The sequence below is a fragment of the Bos indicus genome, chromosome 6 (genome assembly GCF_029378745.1).
Source record: "Bos indicus isolate NIAB-ARS_2022 breed Sahiwal x Tharparkar chromosome 6, NIAB-ARS_B.indTharparkar_mat_pri_1.0, whole genome shotgun sequence".
NCBI lineage: Eukaryota > Metazoa > Chordata > Mammalia > Artiodactyla > Bovidae > Bos > Bos indicus.
In genome coordinates, this window is record NC_091765.1 from 104050440 (window position 1) to 104073929 (window position 23490).

Sequence of the window (23490 nt, forward strand, 5' to 3'; positions counted from 1 at the left end):
ACCGGATCTGACTTTCATTCCTTACTAACACTGCCTAGCCCTCCCAGGCCCTCCTCTCCCCTCGGTTCCCCTGGTCCAGCCCTCTGGTCTCAAGCTAAATATACCCCAGGCAGGATGGTGCCACAGGGCCTTTGCATTCACTCTACCCCTGCCTAGCACTCTTTTCTTGCTCATCTTCTGATTTGCTCTTTGCTGGAAGATTTCTTCTTAAAGAAGAGTTTGAATCATCTTCTGAAAAATGGCAACCCCAGTGCTACCCCACACATCGTAATACTCATTCTCCTGATAGATACGTTCCTAACTTCTTCACCCCGCACGGGAATGTCAACAAATGCACAGAGACATTTGTCTCTTTCTGCTTGTAGGTGCATCCCCATTGCCTAAGACTATGCTAGACACAGGACCACACACCTTTGTTGAATAAATGAGTGAATATCACATCTGAAAGTATTTTTGTATGTCTAGATGATTGCTCACATGCCTGGGGCTCTGAACTAGAGGCTGGCCTCTGCCCTCATTGAAAATCACAAAATAACGCTCCACTTATTCCATTGATTTAGATGCCACTTTGGGGCTCATCACATAGTCCAAAAGTATTTTCTCTCCAACGCCTGAGGGACGAAAGAGCAAACCCAGTGAGCTTGTGTCACTTTGTTGCAATCAACAAATCAACAAATAGCGTTTTGTCCCTTGGGCACAGCACAGAAACACCAGCCTTACAGAAGGATGACCTGTGTCAGGTCCCATGTGACATGGCAGGAATACAAGGCCAGGGGCATGACCTTCCTTCCAGCACAAACATCCCTGACTCCATGAGACTCACAGGCACGTCCTGGAGGCTAGGTGTTTGACTCACTTATTTATATATTCATTCATTCATTGGCTGCACTCATTTTTTTTTCTTTTTTTAAACCTTGAGATAAAATTCACATAACCTAAAATTCCTTGAGCACTCAGAGAGAAGAGGTTGGTGAAGGAAGGAGAGAGAAGCAAGGGAGTTGGCATCTTTGACACCGTTTGTCTGGAGCTGAGCGCCAGGCAGGTAGCTCATGGGCTCCTCAGAGTGACCCTGGATGGAAGGTTCTATTCTTTTCTCCATTTTATGCATGTGAAAAAGAGGAGTGACTTACCTGACCAGGAGGTGGCAGGTCTGGGATTTAAAAGCCGACCTCTTGGATCTGTAAAGTCAAAGGGTTGTTCAGAGGTCTAGTGAGATGCAGAGTGGAAGTAGAGCCACCCTGCTCAGCTTTAGTAGCTTCTGCTCAGCAGGCTTCTGCACGGATGCTGCATCGTGGGGGCACCGTGGACTCTCTCTCCGAGGGGTGAAAACACGCCCACCAAGAGGGAAATGATGCCTTCTGCAGCAACACTGATGGTCCTAGAGATGATCATACTGAGTGAAGTAAGACAGAGAAAAGCGAACATCATATGACACCGAAAGCAGGAACAGATGTAGAATAGATGCTTTCACAACATAGGAAACAAACTTATGGCTACCAAGGTGAAAAGAGGGGGTGAATTGAGAGATTGGGGTTGACATACAGACACTAGTATATATAAAATAGGTAATGATAAGGACCTACTGCATCGCTCAGGGAACTCTACTCCGTACTCTGTAACGACCTATATGGGAAAAGAACCTAAAAAAGGCTGGATATATGTATACGTATAACTGACTCACTTTGCTATACTACAGAAACTCAACGTTGTAAATCAACTATACTCCAAAAATTTTTTTAAAAGGAAAAGAACAGACCAGCGCCCCAGGACCTGTTTTAGGGCAGGAGGAAAAGGCTGACCTGGGGAGCCTTACCCAGAGTCTGCACTCACGCAGAACCTACTCCTGATGCCCAGGTCTCTTCCCAGTCTTCAACCAGACACCAAAGGCCAATGGACCTTGTGGTGTCACTCAGAAAAGCCTATTGTTGTTGTTCAGTCGCTCAGTTCTGTCTGACTCTTTGGGACACCATGGACTTCCCTGTCCTTCACTATCTCCCAGAGTTTGTGCAAACTCATGTCCATTGAGTCAGTGCTGCCATCCTATGCCTCATCCTCTGTCCATCCTCATCCAACGCCTCATCCTCTGTCACCCCCTTCTCCTCCTGCCTTCAATCTTTCCCAGCATCAGGGTCTTTTCCAATGAGTCAGTTCTTCGCATCAGGTGCCAAAGTATTGGAGTTTCAGCTTCATCATCAGTCCTTCCAATGAATATTCAGGGTTGATTTCCTTTAGGGTCGACTCGTTTGATCTGCTTGCAATCCAGGGAACTCTCACGAGTCTTCTCCAGCACCACAGTTTGAAAGCACCAATTCTTTGGCACTCAGCCTTCTTTATGGTTGCTCACATCTGTACATGACTACTGGAAAAACCATAGCTTTGACTATATGGACCTTTGTCGACAAAGTAAAGCCCATAATGTGCCCCGAATCTCACTAGGGTTTGCGTTTCACAGCCTTCTTGGGTGTTTAAGTCAAAGCCTGATCCTCAGCGTGAGCTCAGGTCTGAAGCCCACCCTGTTTTGCCTTTGCCAGTGGAGACCTGCAAGTCACGGGCAGCAGCCACTGTCCCTACAGCACCGCGCAGAAGGCGGTGGGCAAGGACAACTTCACCCTGATCCCTGAGGGTGTCAACGGGATAGAGGAGCGCATGACCGTGGTCTGGGACAAGGCGGTGGTAAGGCGGCGGCATCTCCCCCTGGAATGTTGTAGAAATTCTAGAAACACCCTCCTGGCCCTCCTGGCCCATCGAAGCAGTGTGTTAGGCCCCTGGTTCCTAAATTTCCTTTCTTGCTTCGAGGGAGAAGCAGAATGTACCAGGATGGCACATGGAAAACAGGTGGACCCTTAGGAGAGCTTGAGGAAACTTCCCTGGTGGTCCAGTGCTTGGGACTCCAAGCTTCCAATGCAGAGGGCACGGGTTCAACCCCTGGTCGGGAAACTAAGATCCCACATGCCTTGAGATGTGGCCAAAAAATTTTCTTTTTAACTTAAAAAATTTTTTTTCATTAAAAAAGAAATCAATGTGAGCCCTGTAGCATCCTCTGCACGTGTAGATGAGACAGCGGCTGTCGTTTAGTTTTTAAGGATGAAGATATTTTGTTTTGATCCACATTTTAGTCCATGTAAAGATAACTGTAAACCATGTGTGTGTTCGAGGTTAGGGTTGAGAGCAGGGTACAGAGACTTCCTGTTCCATAAGGAATCCCTGGGTCACACCTCGATCACTCACTTGAAAGAGTAGATTTTTATTCTCAATTAAACTTGGGCCCAGTGAAACTGACCAGATATCAGGATGGCCCTCGGGAAAATATTAACACACCTTGGAGTGGTTAATTACATCTCCTCTGCTCTGATGAAGCCAGGCCCCTGGCACTCTTTCAAGGTGGCCTGGTTTCAGCGGGCAGAGGAGAAGAAAATTCTGAAGTCCTTGCAAGGACTCCCATTGGCTGCTTTAGGTCTGTCCTGTCTGCCCCTTCTGAGCCTACTGTGAGCTGCTCTTCTCATCAGCGGATCTCTGCTTCAGGCTACTGGCAAGATGGATGAGAACCAGTTTGTCGCTGTTACCAGCACCAACGCAGCCAAGATCTTTAACCTGTACCCCAGAAAAGGGCGGATTGCCGTGGGCTCGGATGCCGACGTGGTCATCTGGGACCCAGACAAGGTGAAGACCATAACAGCCAAGAGTCACAAGTCGGTAAGTCCTGGTTTATCAGTGACGCTCCTGCCTTGGGTGAACGGGTCTTGCTCTGCAGTCGTTTTAGGAGCCTCTGGTTAAAAATGATTTATGAATTCTCTAACTAAAGTGTGATCTGATATCTGGTGTGACTCCATCATTCTGATTTCTCCTCTGGTTGGAGAGATTGGGAGAGGGGTTTGAAGCAGGCTCAGCTGAACTGTTCTAGCATCTCTCTCTCTCTCTCCTCTCTCTCCCCCTCATTTCTTTCTCCCTCGGTCTCCGGAGTTCCTGGCAGCATTCTCAGCTGACTCTGCTCTTAATTCTATGTGGGTGATATAACCTGAGCCTCATAGAATTCCCCAAGTGAGGAATGCCACTGTGGCATTTAACTGTCCTTCCACTAAGAGACAACAGATCATACAGAGCTGAGTGAGTGCACAGTTGGCTAGTTTTGACTGGAGTTAGTGATTTGCTTCTTGCACCACTTTTTTGACATTTGCAATCCACATTTAGGCTTCAAAAAAATTATAAATTATTGCCTAGCAGGATCACTTCAGGGTGACTCAGGACACAGTAGATGAGCAAATGTTAAAACTGAAAACAAATCATCTGCCTGGGTCCTGGAAGGCAGTGGCCACGAGGAGTCCAAGGCGTAGTATTAACATCTGTTTGTAGAAAATCAATTTGATTATTTCCCTGAAGCCCTGAGTCCACACCTAAAAACCATCACAAACAATAAGGCTGATTCCAAATCAATATAAAGAATCGATACCTTCACTGTGAGATAATTATAGAGCACTTGGAAAAACAGAATGGGAATCAAATTCCTGTTTTAATAATACTCAAAAATGAAGAGTTCCAAAAATGCAATTTCTTCTATGCTAAAAAAAATTCAATAGAATAAAAATATCAGTTCTTTCTAATTTAATCTATAAAGCTGAAGTCATCTTCACATAAAATGTAATGGAGTTGTTTTTTTTAACTAGAAAATCAGAGTTCCTGGATGGAAGATGTGAGAATAGCCAAAACATTTCTGAAAAAAATGAAAGAACCAGTGCTAATCAGCCCCATTATTAACTCATATTATAAAGCTACAATCATCAAGATAGTTTGGTATTCAGTTCAGTTCAGTCGCTTAGTCGTGTCCGACTCTTTGCGACTCCATGAACTGCAGCATGCCAGGCCTCCCTGTCCATCTATTACCAACTCCCAGAGTTTACCCAAATTCATGTCCATTGAGTTGGTGATGCCATCCAGCCATCTCATCCTCTGTCGTCCCCTTCTCCTCCTGCCCTCAATCTTTCCCAACATGGGAGTCTTTTCAAATGAGTCAGCTCTTCGCATCAGGTGGCCAAAGTACTGGAGTTTCAGCTTTAACATCAGTCCTACCAATGAACACTCAGGACTGATCTCCTTTAGGATGGACTGGTTGGATCTCCTTGCAGTCCAAGGGACTCTCAAGAGTCTTTTCCAATACCACAGTTCAAAAGCATCAATTTTTCTGTGCTCAGTCCTCTTTATAATCCAACTCTCACATCCATACATGACCACTGGAAAAACCAGAGCCTTGACTAGATGGACATTTGTTGACAAAGTAATGTCTCTGCTTTTTAATATGCTGTCCAGGTTGGTCATAACTTTCCTTCCAAGGAGTAAGCGTCTTTTAATTTCATGGCTGCAGTCACCATCTGCAGTGATTTTGGAGCCCCCCAAAATAAAGTCTGACACTGTTTCTACTGTTTCCCCATCTATTTCCCATGAAGTGATGGGACCAGATGCCATGATCTTAGTTTTCAGAATGTTGAACTTTAAGCCAACTTTTTCACTCTCCTCTTTCACTTTCATCAGGAGGCTGTTTAGTTCTTCTTCACTTTGTGCCATAAGGGTGGTGTCATCTGCATATCTGAGGTTATTGATATTTTTCCCGGCAGTCATATTCCAGCTTGTGCTTCATCCAGCCCAGCGTTTCTCATGATGAACTCTGCATATAAGTTAAATAAGCAGGGTGACAATATACAGCCTTGATGTACTCCTTTTCCTATTTGGAACCAGTCTGTTGTTCCATGTCCAGTTCTAACTGTTGCTTCCTGACCTGCATACAGGTTTCTCAAGAGGCAGGTCAGGTAGTCTGGTATCCCCATCTCTTTCAGAATTTTCCACAGTTTATTGTGATCCACACAGTTTGGTATTAGAGAAAGAGAAAAGAAAGCCACGCAATAGACTGACCACATACAAGAATTTGATTTCCAACAAAGTAGACAGTTGAAATTAGACAAAGACAGTTATTCAATCAATTGTGTTTGAATACTTAGCTCATAGGGCTAGACCTCTACTGTACTCTTGACTGTAAAACAAATGGAAATGGGTCAAAGACTGAAATAAAATGAAGTTATGAAAGGACTAGAATGATACCCATTTTTAAAAATGATCATTTTGAAGGTGGGAAGACCTAAGCGAGATACAGAACTTAGAAGCTATGAAGAAGAGTGGTCTGTTTGGCCACTGACTACATACAAATAAAATCAAGAAAAAAAAAAAACCTTTATATTGCAGCAGGTAATAATACTTATTACTTTATATGACATCTAAAGGCAGAAGATGAACAGGAGAAGTATTGGTAATACAAACAAAGGGAGAAAAATTTTTAATGTATTTTAATTTTTATAATTTTTATTTTAAATTATGAAAGTATGGTAACAAGAGACTTGGAAAATACAGAAGAAAGGTTACATATAATTACACTATATATTACAATTATTTTTTTAAGTAGATAAATTAAGATTTGTAGTTGGATTTTTAATATCAAACTCTCAAAAATGAATAGAATGAATATACAGAGAAGTAGAAGGATATTGTAGACCTGAAAAGCACTATAAACTATTTCAACATAATTAAGATTTATACAATTTTCACACAACAGTAGGATACAAATTCTATTCAAGCTCTCACAGACAAGAAATTTTTTTAACATTGACTATGTCGTTAGAAACCATTAAGGAAAATACTGAAAGCCTAATAGAACAAGGAGCATAAAGCTCAGTGACACGAGAAGAAATACACAAAGCGTTTCTGTTCATTCAAAACCAGACCTGACCTTATGTGTAATTAACCAAATACAAATCATCGTAGTAAAATGTTTTCACCCGCACCAGTGACTGAGATGCAGGGATTTACGACGACAGAGATGAGGTCTGACAAGGAGGCCAACCGACTGATGGGGTTTCACTGGGAATATAAAACAGTGCTGCCTTTTCAGAGGGCAAATCTAAGTTAAAATCCATTTACGCTTTGGCCCAAACACCATGTCTAGGAAGATGTTCACATATGCCTGTGTGGACACCCATGTGTATTTGTCATGCTTTTTAGCAAAAGCAGGAAAATGACCCTCATGTTTGTCCCTGGAAACTGAATAAGTAAATGATATTATGTCCCTGGCCTGCTGCAGTCCCTGGGGTCGCGAAGAGTCAGACACAACTGAGTGACTGAACTGAACTGATTATGTCCCTGGGGTGGAATCCAGTTCAGCATTTTAAGGAATGTCAAGACACTTTTAGCCCACGAGATGTGCTGACAGGAACATTCTCGGAGGTAGGAAGAAGAACAAAAGTGGAAACTGTGTACGGAGCACCTGGAACATGAGATAGTTGTTCACATACAGAAAATATCTGGGGGCCCAGGATGGAAGCGACGACAGCTCGTGAATAATAGTCGTTTGTATTGAATTTTACTTTGTTCATATAGCACCTTTAAGTAATGCAGCAATTATATTAGCTTCTAAAACTCTGTGTGGTCCAGTGGTTAGGACTCTGCGCTTTCACTGCTGAGGCTGTAGGTTTGATCCGTGGTTGAGGAACCAAGATCCCCCAGGTCATGTTATATGGCCAAAAATAAAAAACTAACAGTAAAAAGCAAAGCCAAAAAAGCCAAAACTCTATGTGGTTGTGAAATACAGAATGTGACATTGTGGGCAATTTATCCTGAGCCTCAGAAGAATTCCCTGGTGGAGGAATGCCAGTGTGAGTCAGGCTTCTCAGTCTGAGAGTGAAGACAGACCTGCTTTTTAAAATGATGTATCTTTTGTACAATTGGGATTTTCACTGTCTACATGACCTACTTTTTGAATAATCAGAGAGTGTGACTGGTGTTAGTTATATTCACTTTAGGAGTTATGAAAGGAACGCATTATGTTTTAAGGAAATGATTTGTCTTTCAAATTATTTTTTAAAAAGACAGAAAAAATTAAAAAGACCTTCCCCAGTGCTGGAGGGGACTTCATAGACATGAAATCACTAAATAGTCCCCTGTTGCCAATGTCGTGTCAATTCATCTGATGCCTTCAGAAAATTATTTGGCAGTCTGCAATGAATGCCTTTCAAAAGCTCATATCCCTGTGACCCAGTAAGTTAATTTTAGGAAACCATCTTAAAGAATGTTTTTAAAAATGAGATCCCAAAATGTCCATGTTAGCCAAAGTGGCTGCATTTCCTAACTCCAGGGACCCCATTCACATTCAAGATCCCCAGAGGGTAATAGTTAGATTATATAAAACCACCAGCAACATCAAAGTTTAACAGTGAGGGGCTAATTATACAAATGAAAGAGCGTACAAAGGAATATTTCATGGCACTAAGGTGTTTCCCAGAAAGAATAAACACAGGAAAATGCCTGTGATAGCCTGTGTAGCAGAATCACCATCAGGATGAACAGGGCTCATGCAGAGAAAAGCCTGGGGAGTTGATTAAACCCAGTGGTTCTCGCCCCACAGGCCGTGGAGTACAACATCTTCGAAGGCATGGAGTGCCACGGCTCCCCGCTGGTGGTCATCAGCCAGGGCAAGATCGTCTTCGAGGATGGCAACATCAACGTCAACAAGGGCATGGGCCGCTTCATCCCCAGGAAGCCCTTCCCCGAGTACCTCTACCAGCGTATAAGGATCCGGAACAAGGTGACAGCCCGGGGACTCTGCCCGAGCCTCCCCTTCCTCCTGTGTAGGAGGAGGGAGCTGAGGACTGGGGTCCCCCTGTGCAGGGGAGGAGGGAAGTGGGTGTGAGGCTGGGCCGTTGTCACTGACTCACACTGGGGACCTGCTTGTGTCCCTGGCCACACGCTGTCTCCCGGGACTTGGGCAGACGCCCACAGACCCCTGGCTGGCTCTGAGCCCTCTGGCGGGCTCCCAGCCTCCCACCTGAGCCCCTGCAGGTTTCAGTTTCTCTGCTCAGGGCTCTGTCTCCTGGGGCAATCCTCAACCCATGCAGAGGGCTGGGGGCCTTGCCCCATTCATTTCTGGGTCCCAGCAGAGGTTTGTGCTGGCAGTTGTTTTGAGCCAGCTGCCCTTAGAGGTGACCCTCTCATCCTCTCTCCTCCTGTCTGGGATCACCTTCCAAACAAACTACCCAACATCCCCTAATCCGTGGTGAAGATGCCCCTGGTCCTCAGTTTAGGGGTCCTTGTAGGGGCATCAGGGAAAGTGTTTTCCTCTTGGAAATGGCTTTGGAGTTCTCCTGCAGGAAGCTCTGTGTGTGTGTGTATGCATGTGAGTCTGTGCATGCCTGTCTTTATATGAATGTGTTAGGTTGTATGTAGGCATGTGTGATGTGTGCATTATATGTGTTTGTTAGTATATGTATGCAGGCATGCATGTACATGTGTAAAATTGTGTGTATGCATGTGGCGTGTGTATTATGCATGTTTGTTAGTGTGTATCCAGGCTTGTGTGTGCATATATACACATATGTGTGAATTATGTGTGTGTGGAGTGGGGGTGTGTGGTGTGTGCATGCATATGCATACATGCACACGTGTGTGTGTGCGCGTGCATTTAGGTATGCTGGTGCATGTGAATGTGTGCCTGTGTGTGGCGTGTGTACAAGCATGTGTGTGCGTACTTGTGCATATCCCCAGGGAGACCACAGGTCACTCGCCTGCATGTGGGAATGCATATGTGCATCTTGTCAATCAATTGCTCTTCTCACCCCTCTCAGGTTTCTGGGTTGCAAGGGGTTCCCAGGGGCATGTATGACGGGCCTGTGTACGAGGTGCCAGCCACACCCAAATATGCAACTCCCGCTCCTTCTGTCAAATCCTCGCCTTCCAAACACCAGCCTCCACCCATCAGAAACCTCCACCAGTCCAACTTCAGCTTATCAGGTGAGAAACTACAGCAGCCAAGGCTCCCCACCCTGCAGTGGCTCCCAGCGCCATGAACTCCTGAGAAATGGACCCACAGCCTCAGACACCCGAGGAACCAAAGATGGGAGTGGGGGAATCCCCGCCTCCCTTCCTCCGGGGGTTGTGCAGAAAGCAGAGGGGGTCCATGGGGGCAGCATAGAGATACATGACCCTGGTTTATGAAGAATCTGTGTAAATTGTCCATGTGCTCGTCCTTAATGCACTTGGGTCCATTTTACATTCTTACCCATGAAGCTGAGTATGGAGGGGAAGTCACAGTAGCTGCCTTTGCTGGGTATATCTTCTGGGTCAGATCTTTAGCTAGTCCCATCCATGGTGGTTTGTCACACGCTCTAGTAACTCAAGACTGTTTCAGCCTCACAACAGCCCTGTGTGTAGAGTCATATTATTCATACTTCTTTAAGGAGGAAATTAAGGCCCCAAGACATTCAGTGTCAAAATGCCAGGGCTTGATGCTCAAGTGAATGTGTGTGGACAAAATCAGAAGTTCCCTGGTCCCTCAGCCTCTCTGAAGGCTTTTGGGATGCGTGTCTGCAATTTCATCAGCTCACCACACGAGGGCAGGCGTGCATGTGTTGGGACCTTGGAATTTCAATTGAATGTGGGTTGCTTGCTGTGCCAGGTACTAGGAAGATGGTGATGAATAAGACATGGCTGGGCAGCCTCAGTCCAGTCCAGAGGTTGGCAGACTTTTTCTTAAAAGGCCAGATAGTAAATATTTTAAGTCTTGTGAGCAAAAAGGCAAAATCTAAGGCCATTAAAAAATGCAAAAACTACTCTTAGTTCATGGGCTGTACAAAAACAGAGCTGAGTTTTGTCATGGACTGATTGGTGGTCCGGCAGGAGTGAAGGGCATTTAAATAGAAAGGCTCTGTGGTTGGCAAAAGGGAGAATGGAGGGACAGAGAGAAGATACCAGTTTAAATACCAGTTTAAATTGTGGGGGTGACCACCTACCACAATAATTCAGGGATCATGCAACGAGGGACATGAATTAAGGGGTCCCTCAATCCAGACCTTCTTGCTTTCCCTGAGCCCATTTGTTCTAAAGGAAAATCTTCTGACTGACCCTCCCCACAATACTCCTCCTCCCCAGCATTATCCAGCTTTCAATATTTACTTAATACATATTCATTGAGTGCCAGCACTGAGCTTAGTTCTGGAATTTTAAATCTTTAACCACAAGAGAATGTATGAGATTGGAACGGATGGTTAGCTTTGCAGATTTATAACAAAAAAGGCTGTCCCTACCTCCATACAGATCTGCCCGTTGCAAACGGGGTGGGTAAATCCAGCTCTGAGTGTTCACACACAGGCACACATGCATGCCCACACATGCACATACATGTGCCCCCACACATAACATAAAACACCTTTGTGACATTGGACTTTGGGGACAGACCACTTGGGGCTAGAATTCGGGCTTTTCTGCCCTCCAGTGGTGCTCCTACAATTGACCTGAGCCTCAAATTCCTCATCTGTAAATTCGGGGTAAAACAACACCCTTTTCACAGGACTACTCTGTGCCCTGAACTCAACAACATATGCTAAAGCACCAAGTCTGTGCCTGCACATGGTAGGCAACCAATCAATAATTGTTTGTCCCCGTTTTAGGCTTCCCTGCTAGCTCAGTTGGTAAAGAATCTGCCTGCAAGGCAGGAGACGTCTGATTCGATTCCTGGGTCGGGAAGATCCACTGGAGCAGGGATAGGCTACCCACTCCAGTATTCTGGCCTGGAGAATTCCATGGACTGTATAGTCCATGGGGTCAGAAAGAGTCAGACACAGTTGAGCAACTTTCCCTTTCCCCTGTTGCAAGACCATGAGGCCGGACAAGAAAAGAGAATGGGGTGGTCAGTGCTGCAGGAGGTGGCCCCGGGGCCTCGGGGGGCACAGAAGAGAGAGCATTGGACCCCATGGAGGTCAGGGAGCCTTCCTAGTGGTAAGCCTAGTGGTAACCCGACTGCAGGGTCGGGTGGACGGAGGGCTGGTCAAGACAAGGGCTCCATGTCCCAAGGGCTTGACGTGGGGACCTGACACGAGAGGGCAGGAGCAGCCGGCAGAGCTGGTGTCCACAGATCTCCGAGTGACTGGCCGTGTCTCTTCCCAGGCGCCCAGATAGACGACAACAACCCCCGGCGCACTGGCCACCGCATCGTGGCGCCCCCTGGCGGCCGCTCCAACATCACCAGCCTCGGGTGAAGGCGCTGCATGGATGAGCCAGAGTGAAGGATTCTGGGAAGGACGTCCATCCCTTACCTGTCAGTGTTTGGAAGCCCACAGTTGTGTTTGGTACTGATGGAGGGGGGAGGGAGATGGAATGATGTTCTTTCCCTTTATTTGGTTTAGGAAGAAGTGGTACTAGTGTGGTGTGTTTGCTTGGAAATCCCCTGCCCTCAGTCGTGTGTTCATCTGAGTCCACCTCAGAGCATGGCGTCTCCACAGGCCCCTCCTTAGTGAACACAGGTTCTAACCTTGTCTTGTACTGTTCCCTCCCACTCCTGACGCCACGGGCTCCATGGTTCTCCGAGTGGTTCCCTTGCACCCCTCTAGCTGTTCTAGGATAGTTGATGCATGTTACTAAGTTATGTATGCGAGTCCGTGCGTGCGTCTGATGGAAGACGGCCCGAAGACCCAGGTAGACAGACACGAAGCCCAGACCTCAAGCCCCCGCGGGGGGCAACTCCAGATCTCTCGCAAGGAAAGTGTGTTCTCATCGGCCCACCCCCGACACCCCCAGTGAGATCCTGGGTGGAACTCCCAGGCAAGAGAGCCCCCCACCCCCAGCTGCTTACCGAGAAGCGTCACCCGCGTCCTGTGTCAGGAACCCTGGTCTCCGTGGTGCCGGTAGCTCGCCATGTCTTTCCGGTCCATGTGTGTCCTTCCAGCCAGCTCCGGACTGCAGGCCGAGCAGGTTCACCCTCAGAAAGGGGTCTCCCGCCCGCATTCAGGGCTGAGGACGGTGGGGCCACGGCTGCTCCCGGTGCCCGTGTCCTGGTCCCTCCAAGGCGGATGATGAGCAGTCAGATTTTTAAAGTTTTGTACATAGTTTTCCTTTGTAATCACCCCCATTTTTACTTAACGACTGACTTATTGTGACTCTTATTTCTGAATTCAAAGCTTGTGAAAAAATAAAATCAATGGCCCATTCCCGGACTGGGGTGTTGGCATTTAAGTGGCGGCTGGTTGGGTGCACGTGCTTGGAGCTTCCCCTCATGGTAACCAGTGGTGCTTACTTTAACAAGGACTCGTTAGGTGGTGGGGGACACAGAGGAGGGAGCAGAGGGAGCCTGTGGGGAGTGTTAGATCCTGAGACCGAGGATGGGAAGAGGAGGAGGATGGCTGGCAAAGGGTCGGCTTCTCTGGTGCAGACACTCTCACTGTAGCCAGTTTCAAGCTAAACCAACATGAAGCCTGTGAGTCTGCGATCCATACACTGCAGGTTGGCTCTGGTGCCCGGGGCTATGGTACCCGTCCCAGCACAAATGGCCACTCCTGTGCCAACCCCCCTGCATTGTCACATGGAGCTCAGGCCAGGGGACCCAACACAAACGTGTCCCATAGCCCCTGGCACCAGGACACCAGAGCCGACCTATAGTGTATGGATTGCGGTATGTATAGTAAGGGCCATTGGCTTCAAGTTCTCCTCCAATGACTTCAACTCATGAAGCAAGAGAGCAAGAAGATTCCTGAACAAAGGCTTCTACTAGATTGAAAGTTCCCTCCTCCCTCCCTCCCTCCCTCCCTTTTTACTTCCACCAAGTATCTAAGGACTGCCTGCTTTGTGCTAGGCATCGGGCTAGTGGGGACAATGCAGTGGGTATATATTCGAGGGGGAAGGTCAGATATTATTACCCAAACTACACACCATGCCAATTGCTGTAAAGGAGGCATTTTGCAAGGAGCAGAGACATTATCTCCCACTCCTCGTGTCCCCATAGAAGGAGAGGTGCCCACTCTCTGGGGGGGAAACATGGGGGCTCTCTTGGCCTCTTCCTCACTCATTCTCCCCCAGTGGAGGGTGAAACTACCTGATTTCTTCTCCGAACTGAGCGTGCTAACTGGCTCCCTTCCTCCATCCATGGAGATGACTGGCTTCAGGAAACAGACCCCTCAGATGTGAATTTAACCACAGTTAGTGATGTTCACCAGGTGACCCTGGGAGGCTGTGGACTCATCTGGGATCTGGGTTAGGGCAGGTTGAGTTGTGTTCAGTGGGGATGGGCATATGTGCTGTGGAGGTGTTACCAGCCATCCCGGCACAAATGGCCACTCCTGTGCCAACTCCCTTGCACTGTGACATGGAGCTCAGGCTGGGGGACCCAACATAAACGTGCCCCATAGCACCTGGCACCAGAAGTGCACCCAGACAGGAAGTGTGCCCAGCAAGGAGGAGAGGCGAGTGTTGCAGAGCCAGAGACTGGTCCATGGACATCTCTCAGCTGGCAGATGCAGCAGTAAGTGGAGCAACATTAGAACAAAGAATTATAGGAGTGGTTAGGCAATTCATTGACCTAAAAAATTACTATTTTTTTTTTTGTATTTGTGATTTTGTGGAATTCATCAAGTTTTAAAAACATAATTTGTTCTGATCTCATTCTGAATATATATTCACTCTTACTATCTTCTGTAATTTTATTGGCTTTTTTATGAAACTCCCAAATACACAAGTTCCAGACACACCCCCCCCCCATCTCCCTACCCCATCCCTAATCCCGGCTAGATCTGGGTCCCCTTGCCAGTCTTCTTACTGTTGTGGGGGTGACCCCGTGGTAGAGGCTTGTGACTGGGGCCATGTCTGTGTCTATGGAAGGAAGGAGCGGGCAGGTTTAGTTCAGGGCAATGTAGGAACAGGTCTTTGTGGACATCGAGTCCCCAGTTTGGCTTCACCAATTACAAAGCTGATATGCAGATGTGTGTAGCTGCTTTGCCTCTATCGCAGCTGGTTCCAAACTTGGATGAGAAATAGAGTGTTATCTACCATCCCCTCTCGCATCCCAGCAACAAAAAGCAGAGACAGTTCTTAAGAGCGAAAGAGGAGGGTCTGATATTGTCAAGGAGGGCAGGGGAAGCTCTTGGAAGTTGTGAGTGAGCCCTGTTGAGATGTCAGCATGGCTAGGAGCTAATGAGGCAAAGGGGATGGGAGGTGGAAGTGTTCCCGGCAGAATGTCATGTGGCAAGGCCATGTGGTAGGCGGGGGGTGAGGCCTACATGAGGCCAAGAGAGGAGACAGACTGGATGCTGGGTGAGGCAAGGGCATCAGCTGGGCTGGAGGGGTGGCTAACACCAGACCTCACCAGACCCGTGGTCTATGTCAAAGACTGTTTTTTTTTTCTCCTAAGAGCAAGGGATCGCCACTGAAGAGCAGCAGTCAGATCTGTGTTTTAGGAAGTGTGGACAGATTAGAAAAGGGTGGTCCAGGGCAGAGGGAAGAGCAGGAGCAGTTAGGAGGCTTCTGTAACAGCAGCAAGATCAGCCCTAAGGTGATGAGAACAAGACCGACCCCAGGCTGGCTGGAGGAATCCTAGGAGTCTTGACCTTGTATATCCCTTGGCTTCATCCCAGCAACTCAGCTCAGAGAGGCTAAATTTGCACAAAATCCGCCAAACTTGTCATTATATTATCACTCATGAACCCCTTCCATTTCACCTCTTTCCATCTCTGTAACCACTCACATTCTGTAAGGACTGGGGACACAACCCAAACGGAGGGAGGGTGGCTGAGATGTGTCCCCTGGGGGCTTCTGGCCGCTCCTCTCTCCCCTGGCCCGGGGTGTGCTGTGTTCATGCAGCTCAGTGTCAGGCCTGAAAGCCCTCCTCCACACCTGGGTGTCCCACCTGCACCCACCATCGCCAAGGGTCCTGTGGCTTCCAGAGGCCCATGTTCCATTTTGATCACAGAGGCAATTCCATTATGAAAGACTCCCAGAGTCAATTTGGGATGTGATGAAAACAGACACAGCCCAAAAGCCTTCATGGAGAGTAATGTGCCCCACACTGTGCCAAGCCGTCCAGCAGTCTGTGACATGTGACATATTCCCTTGGGCTAAGGAAGCTACATTTAAGCAAAATCATCACCCATGCAAGATCGGTGGAGGTTGGTTTGCTGCTCGTGACCTTCTGAGGGTTCTGGTGCTGCCAGGGCGTCTGCAGTTACCAAACCCTAGTCACCAAATCATTCCCAACATAGGAGGCATTTGCCTCCAGACTACCTCTGGGCACAAGACCCATGTGCCAAAAGCAATTTCTATGTAAACCAGGTTCTCAGAAGACCGCAGGAAGGAAGCCATCGCTTGTTACAAGACTGCAGAATAAGGTGATGTTTTATTTAGCCACAAGAGGGAGCTGCTGGTTAATTTTGGAACTCTACTGGATGCCCAGTCAGGATTTGAGGATGCTCTAATGGCAGATATCCTTAACAAATGATGCAACTAGCATGGATTCCCTCTTCTGTTAAGCCACTCTTTCCTGACTAAGAGAGACTAACCTGGGTTTTAAGAAATATAGATTCAGACCACAGATGGTTGGTCCAGAAAATCCCTGAGACAGGAGCTCCTAGAACCTGAAGCCCACTGTGTACTGGGAATTCATGGAAATACTACACTCTCATCCCACACACACATGGGCTGGCACCCTCTGCCTTAGGTCAGAGGATGATGCCCGCCCCCCAGCTCCCCAGGAAACATCTGGTGGTGTTTGGAGACACATTTTGTTGACACAGTTGGGAGTGTTCCTAGCATATTGTGGGCAGAGGCCACACGTGTGTTAAGTCTCTTCAGTCATGTTCCACTCTTTTGTGACTCTGTGGACCATGGCCTGCCATCCTCCTCTGACCATGGGATTCTCCAGGCGTGGGTTGCCATGCCCTTCTCCAGGGGATCTTCCTGACCCAGGGATTGAACCCGCATCTCTTAGGACTTCTGCATTGGCAGGTGGGTTCTTTGATGATGCTAAACATGCCATAATACACAAGATAGCCCCCATCCCCAAAGAATTTTCTCACCTCAAATGTCCCCAGTGCCAAGATGGAGAATCCCTGATTTCAATTAAAAGAGCAATTTTCTTTCCAGATGGGAATGGCCTCTCCTGGCAGTGGTTGGTCTGGAAGCTTCTGGATATTCCCAGCATCCTCTGGGAGAACCATTTCTCCTTAGGGGAGAGCAGCTGTCTAGCAGAAGGCCTCACGGTTCCCAGAGGAAGTCTTCAGGGTGGGCAAGGCCTCCCTGCATGCATCTTCATTCACTTAGTCGTATCCAACTCTTTGCGACCCCATGGACTGTAGCCTGCCAGGCTCCTCTGTCCATGGGATTTTTTCCAGGCAAGAACATGGAGTGGGTTGCCATTTCCTACTCCAGGGCAGGGCCCCCTACCCAGTGCTTTAAATGTCTCCAACAGAAGACACTGCTGCAGCTGTCATTACGCCTCTATGGGTCCTTGAGTCCCTGGGGTGGGTGAGGACAGGCCCACAGGCTAGGGGTTCCATGGTCTATGTCATGAGACCTGAGACTCAGATCCTCTTATGGAGACCAGGCCAGAGCTGCCGGCTGAGCCAAAGAAGGGACTGGGTCCTGATGAGAATCCAGGTTGGCCAGTGGTCATGGTGCATGGGACAGAGAGAGTGGGGGTGATGAAGATGCAGGAGAAAAGCCCTTGGACCCAGAAAACACTAGCAACACCTGCTTCACCAGCGGCAGAACTCCACAAGGCGGCTAGGGAGCAGAGGGCCCCGAGGCGGGACTGAGGCCACCCAGCCTGGCGAGGGCGGGCCTGGAGGGCATCAGCACTTGGCGGAATGGGAGGTTAGAGAGAGTCATGAAGGAAGGGCTCCCTAAGGAACCAAGCCGTGTCTCAAAGCCGAGGAGACGCAAAAACTTGAAAAGATGTGTTCCCAACACCGGGAGCTTGTCATTTTCACAGGCAGTAGGGTCCGCCTTACTCTTTTAGGCATTTGCTGGGACTCTGCCATCCATTCTCCAGCCCTGCACAAGCCGGTGGGCAGAGGGAAGACCCCATTGTCCCCCCTACCCCTGGGGTGGCAAATCCTCCTGGGGGAGGGGCAAGTGGGCTTCAGAGAATGCCCGGGTCTTCAGGGCCTGTCCTGAGCAGCCTTAAGCTACAGATGGCTTCTTCTCTTTAGCATCTTCTTGGAATTCTCGCCATCACCAACTTCACTTTCTTGCTGGCTCAGCCTTTTGCTGCTTAAAAATAGGGAAGAAATGCAGTTGGTCAGAACAATGATTCCAGGTCTGTCGTGATGCAGCCATGCATCCAACCTGATCATGTGAAAAGGCAGTGATGGGCAGTTGAAACAGCTGGCATGTTGACATGGGCTGTTAAGAAACAAAACTCCTAGCTCCCCTGTGCTTGGTGGGAGGCCATCCATGAGCCACAGGAACAGGAAACCCACGCTCAGAGGACTGCGGTGCCCCAGTCCTTGCCGGACCCACCTTGCCGCCAATCCCGAAGTGTCTAAACCCAGTGGCCCTGGTGAGGCCTGGGACTGCCGGCTGCTGTGGCTGGATGCTGGTGGGCTGGAGAGATGGGTCATGGCCAATGGAGCCAAACTGGACACTAACAACAGCAGTAATAGTCACACCAACACTTCCCATCATCACCCATCAGTTCTCGGACCTGAGTCAACACCTACAAGAGATGCCGGTTTTCCCGCCCAGGTTTAGGAGACCAACAAGGGCCCCATTTTACCTGAGCGATCCTGACGTGGGGCCCCCCGAGGCAGGGTCATCATCCTGGGGACCCCCAGTGTCCCCTCTCTCTCGGGGTGCTGGCTTCTTCCTTTTAGTCCTCAGGGGCTTCTCTGCTGAAGACACGGTAACCAGACGTTGGCTCTGGGGTAGTTTCTCTTGGCCTCGCTTTGCCCCAGCCTGGCACTCTTTGAGAAGCTCTGGGGGCCGAGTGCATTTGGTACCTACTGCTCTTAGACCTGCTTAACTCATAAGGAAACTGAGATCTTGCGGGAGGTGAGAGCCTGCCCAAACCCATGCAGCCGGGAGGTGGCTGAGCCGGGATTCACACTCAGTCAGTCAGGCTCCTGCTGTGTTTATCCCACACCCAGCCAGCCTGGCAGCTTCCCGAAGCAGTGAGAACCTGAGAACCTGCAGCTTTTAATAGCCCCCTGTGATCTCTTTTTCTAAAGTGTTTCCCCAAATTTTTGAATATTGTTTTGTTTTTTGGCCATGCCTCGCAGCATGGGGCTTCCCTGGTGCCTCATACGGTAAACAATCTGCTTGCAATGCAGGAGACTCAGGTTCGATCCCTAGGTGGGAAAGATCCCTTGGAGAAGGGAATGGCACCCCACTCCAGTATGCTTGCCTAGAGAATCCCTATGGACAGAGAAGCCTGGTGGGCTATAGTCAACAGGGTTGCAAACAGTCGGACATGACTGAGCACATATATCCCTCCTTCCTCCACACAGCATGTGGGACCTTAGTTCCCCAATCAGGGAGTGAACCCACGCCCCCTGCCTGGGAAGTGCAGAGCCTTAACCACTGGACTTCCAGGGAAGTCCCTGGCCTTCTGTGATTTTACACACTTTCTTCTTGCCGCACCATCTGTGATGTCACTGGGGTTTCCACTGGCAGGGGGAGAAAGACTAATGAATCCCATTTCACAGATGGGGAAATGGAGTCAGATGTGAGAGTCGACTGCTGAGTGGACTTACAGCAGGTTGGAGGGCCAGGGGTCCAGCAGGCATCCTAGTTGAGCCTGCTCATCTACAGACAGGACACACAAGCCCAGAGAGGGTGCATGTGGTGCCTGAGGTCACACACCGGTAGCGGCAGACCGGGGGTCTAGAACCTATATTTCTGCTCACCAGCCTGCAGGGCACCTCCTCCTATGACTCACCTGAGAGCCCACGTTTACTCGAAAATAGTTTGCTTTCGGCAAGAGGTACCCGGGCCAATGCTGCCAGCTCTGAGATGAAGTTCTGTTCAGCTTCCTGAATGCGAAGAGAGAGGGTCAGTGGGGCCTCCCTCTGCCATGCTCTGCCTCTAAATCCCCTTCCATCAGATCGAGGTGGATGCGCTCAGAGTGGGGACAGGAGATAGGACAGCATTCCCATGTGGAGCATCCTCTGTCTCCCTGAGAAGCATCCAGAGAGGCCTGAAGTGGCCGAGGCACATGGAATGCAGGGGCGGCTGGCCGTCCATCCTCACTCACTTGGGCTGTGGGTCCCACTTTACAGATGAGAATACTGAGGTGTGAGGGACTCCTTGAAGGCAGCACAGAACCAGGATCTAACCCCTCCCTCTGCCTGATCCCTTGGGGCCTCAGTTTCCCCATCTGTAAAATGCCAAGAGTAACCCACTATTGGCTGTGGATGAACCTAAGGCCCTCAGTGACTGTCTACAGGAGGCCCTCAGGGAATAGGGGTCACCACCCTATCATATCACTGTTGTTACGCCACACTGCTGGTGAATACTCAGATGGGTCAACACTGCTCAGCACTCCCTTTCTGGAATATCTGATTTCTTTTTAAGGGCAGCCGCTTTGCTTTATAGCCATACCTTATCATCTCACACCAAGGAGATTTTTCTGGGATGAAATATTCACTTTACATCATGAAATATGAGCATCCTGGATATTCTAAAGTGCAAGCCTTGGGCCCAGCAGCACTGCCTGAATGATGCTAACGTCAGCCTTAACACCGAGAGGGCTACAGGGTGGCGACTGGCACACAAGGGAGATGCTCATTCTTTTCAGCTCAACAGACAAAGCTGATGAGTGGTCCGGGCTTGCCTCTAAGCTGGGCGCTGCAGACCCCAGGCAGAATCGAAGTTCATAATCGAGCTGCAAGGCTGATGCGTCATTAGCCCAGGAGACTCGCCGAGGCTGAGGGGCTCCGGCGCAGGGTGTGTGGTCCCCACGAAGGCGCCTGTGCCTTGGTCACGTGACCACGAGCTTGGCTTTTCACTGTTTCCACTCCCCTGTAAACCACTGCCCACATGGCACACGTGCGTTTGCACAAGTTGTACCTGTAGCTGGGTCTCAAGCTGGGCTTCCAGATGGTCCATGACCCTCGCCTTCCGCTTCCGCGCGTCACGGCGAGTCCGCTGGTGCGTGGTGAACTGAGCCAGGAACTTTTTCTGCTGCGCCAGCATCCTGCGGGAAGGAACGCGGCCGTCAGCGCTGCCCTGCCGGCGGGTTCATCAGACCCAGCGCGACCCTGCCCTCAGGACCTGCTGAATCAGCGGAACTGATGACCGATGGCCGAGCCCTTGGGGAGAACAGGGGATAACCGCCATCGCGGCTTGATTTACTGAAGCCATGCGAGACGCAGTTCTCGACTCCCTCTGCCCCGCGACTGACTCATCAGAAAAACAGATGTCCTCCGATGAACACTGGGGAGTTTACAGAGTCTCACACACAAATTTTTCACTTGATCTTCAGGGTGGTTTGGTAATATCCACAGGACAGAGAGGAGAAGAGCTCGGGAGAAGCTCAGAGGGCCGGGGTGGAGGGTAGGGGGGCAACCCTGAGTCCCACACCTGCAGAGTTCGGGCTGCAAGTGGCATCTTCATAGGAGAAAAGCCATTTAATTCCGGGGTGTGGCGAGGGTGGGGAGTGGGCGAGATGGTGCCCTGAAAGGACCCGTCTTTGTTTAAAATTTCAGAATTGCTGGAGCTCCTCCCTCTAAAACAGAAGGCTGGGTTTCCTAGAAGGCAGAGTCTGAGAAGTCCTGAATAGGACAGCCTCATTACTGCCAGTGGCAGGGGCCAGAGCTGGGGCTGAAGCAGGGTCCCTGACCTGGAGACAGCACCCCCACCTCCCTTTCAGGAGCAGAGACTCCCTCCCCTCCTCAGCAGACCTTCCTCTGGTCCTCAGCAAAGGGGAACATTCAATTCCACCCACCCTCTTTCGGTAATTGTTCTCTGCCGTTGTCTTTTCCTTGTTATGATTGGTTTTCTGAAAGGCGCTGAACTTCTAGACATGAAGGCAGAAGACACCTTTAGCATCAGCTGTCCATGGATTGTATCTGAAGGCACGAAATTCCACCAGCTCTTGCTTCATGCTCTTCTTTCTACCAGTAATATCTTTCCCTCTCTTTTTGCTTTTTCTGGTAAACTCTTATTCATCCTACAAGACCCTATCATCCATCCTTCTATCCACTCATTCATTGATTCACAGAAGAATTTCTAGACTTCCAGGTGTGATGCTGGCTTTTGAAGACACAGCTGTGAATAGCAGACTCATAATCTCTGCCCTTACAGGGCCCTACTTTGAGCTGAGGGGAGGGAGAGATATCAAACAAGTAACTATGATGCAGCTGAGGTCAGTGCTCTGCAGTGTGGTCTCTCTCACACCTTCAAAGAGGCTGCATTACTTCGCTGGGGCTGCTCTAACAAATGACCCCAAACTAGGAGGCTTCTAACACATCTATCCTCTCTCATGGAAGAGTCCAGAAATCTTCAGTTAAGGAGTTGGCAAGGCTGTGCTCCGTAGGAGGTTCTAGAGGTGAACCTGTTCCCTGCCTCTTCAGGTGCCTGCCGGCACCCCTTGGCTTGTGGCTGCATCACTCCAGTCTCTGCCTCTGTTGTCACATCATCTCCTCCATGTGTGGTCAGATGTCCCCCTGCTTCCCTGGCCATCAGCCAGGGTGATGGCCTCATCTCAAGATCTTTAACATAAATGACATCTGCAATGATCCTTTTCCCAAATAAAGTCACATGTATGGGTCCACCTGCCAACGCAGCAGGCGTAAGAGATGCAGGTTCAATCCCTGGGTCAGGAAGATTCCCCTGGAGGAGGGCATGGCAACCCACTCCAGTATTCTTTCCTGGAGAATCCCCTGGACAGAGGGACCTGGCGGGCTACAGTCCATGGGTTCACAAAGAGTTGGACATGACTGAAGTGACTTAGCATCTATGGATTCCAGAGCTTAGGACATGGACCTTTTGGCTTCCCTGGTAGCTCAGCTGGTAAAGAATCCGCTGATTGCTGAGTCGGGAAGATCTGCTGGAAAAGGGATAGGTGCCCACTCTAGTATTCTTGGGTTTTCCTGGTGGCTCAGCTGGTAAAGCAATGCAGGAGACCTGGGTTTGATCCCTGGGTTGGGAAGATCCCCCGGAGAAGGGAAGGGCTACCAACTCCAGTATTCTGGCCTGGAGAATTCCATGGACTGTATAGTTCATGGGGTCACAAAGAGTTGGACACGACTGAGCGATGTTCACCTCACTTTTGGGGACCCCTGTTCAGCCCGCTACAGAGGCCAGGTGGCTTCTTTCTGTGAGCAGCCTCAGTCCCACACGCATCTTGTCCCTAGTCCTGGTCACTCTCGACTGTCATCCAGCTGACTTTTCATCTCCCCCATGGACCTGGCTCTTGGGAACGCTGGGAAGTGACAGGACTGCCCAGGAAGGGCCTGTGTCCCCTGGTTAGGGCAGGGCTTCAGTCTCAAGAGCTGGGGAGCCACGCAAGACCCTGCAGTCTCAAGGGTCTGGGAGAATCTGAGACACGGCTGTCTGGTGTTTCATGCGATGCCGTGGCTGCAGCATAGAAAGCAGGAAGGCTGAGTGGGGGTCTGGGCAGAGGCTGCAGCTCCAAACCAGGAGGGGAGTGACGAGGACCTAAGACGAGAGAGCCGGCTGAGGACAGGGTCACCTGGTTGA

At 49.3% G+C, this 23490-nt stretch overlaps 2 protein-coding genes across 6 annotated transcripts in view; one reads left to right on the top strand and one right to left on the bottom strand.

Moving 5' to 3' along the window:
• CRMP1 (collapsin response mediator protein 1) overlaps positions 1-13019 on the top strand; it is a 66240-nt gene extending 53221 nt beyond the window's left edge. For both annotated transcript variants that reach the window (XM_070791786.1, XM_019963079.2), the window contains exons 10-14: positions 2532-2673; positions 3523-3693; positions 8441-8620; positions 9657-9822; positions 11974-13019. In XM_070791786.1, the coding sequence (XP_070647887.1) occupies positions 2532-2673; positions 3523-3693; positions 8441-8620; positions 9657-9822; positions 11974-12065 (751 nt within the window). In that variant the 3' untranslated portion in view covers positions 12066-13019. The remainder of the gene's footprint in view (positions 1-2531; positions 2674-3522; positions 3694-8440; positions 8621-9656; positions 9823-11973) is intronic.
• Positions 13020-16167: 3148 nt separating this feature from the next.
• The window catches only part of EVC (EvC ciliary complex subunit 1), a 104946-nt gene continuing 97623 nt past the window's right edge, over positions 16168-23490 (bottom strand). Inside the window, exons 18-21 of one of the 4 annotated variants that reach the window (XM_019963082.2) lie at positions 20857-20983; positions 19727-19820; positions 18566-18677; positions 16168-18060 (exon numbers count right to left, since the gene is read on the bottom strand). In XM_019963082.2, coding sequence (XP_019818641.2) covers positions 17976-18060; positions 18566-18677; positions 19727-19820; positions 20857-20983 — 418 coding nt within the window. In that variant the 3' untranslated portion in view covers positions 16168-17975. Of the gene's footprint in view, positions 18061-18565; positions 18681-19726; positions 19821-20856; positions 20984-23490 lie in introns of all 4 variants that reach the window. The other 3 variants (XM_019963083.2, XM_019963081.2, XM_019963080.2) reach the window with 3 other exon arrangements.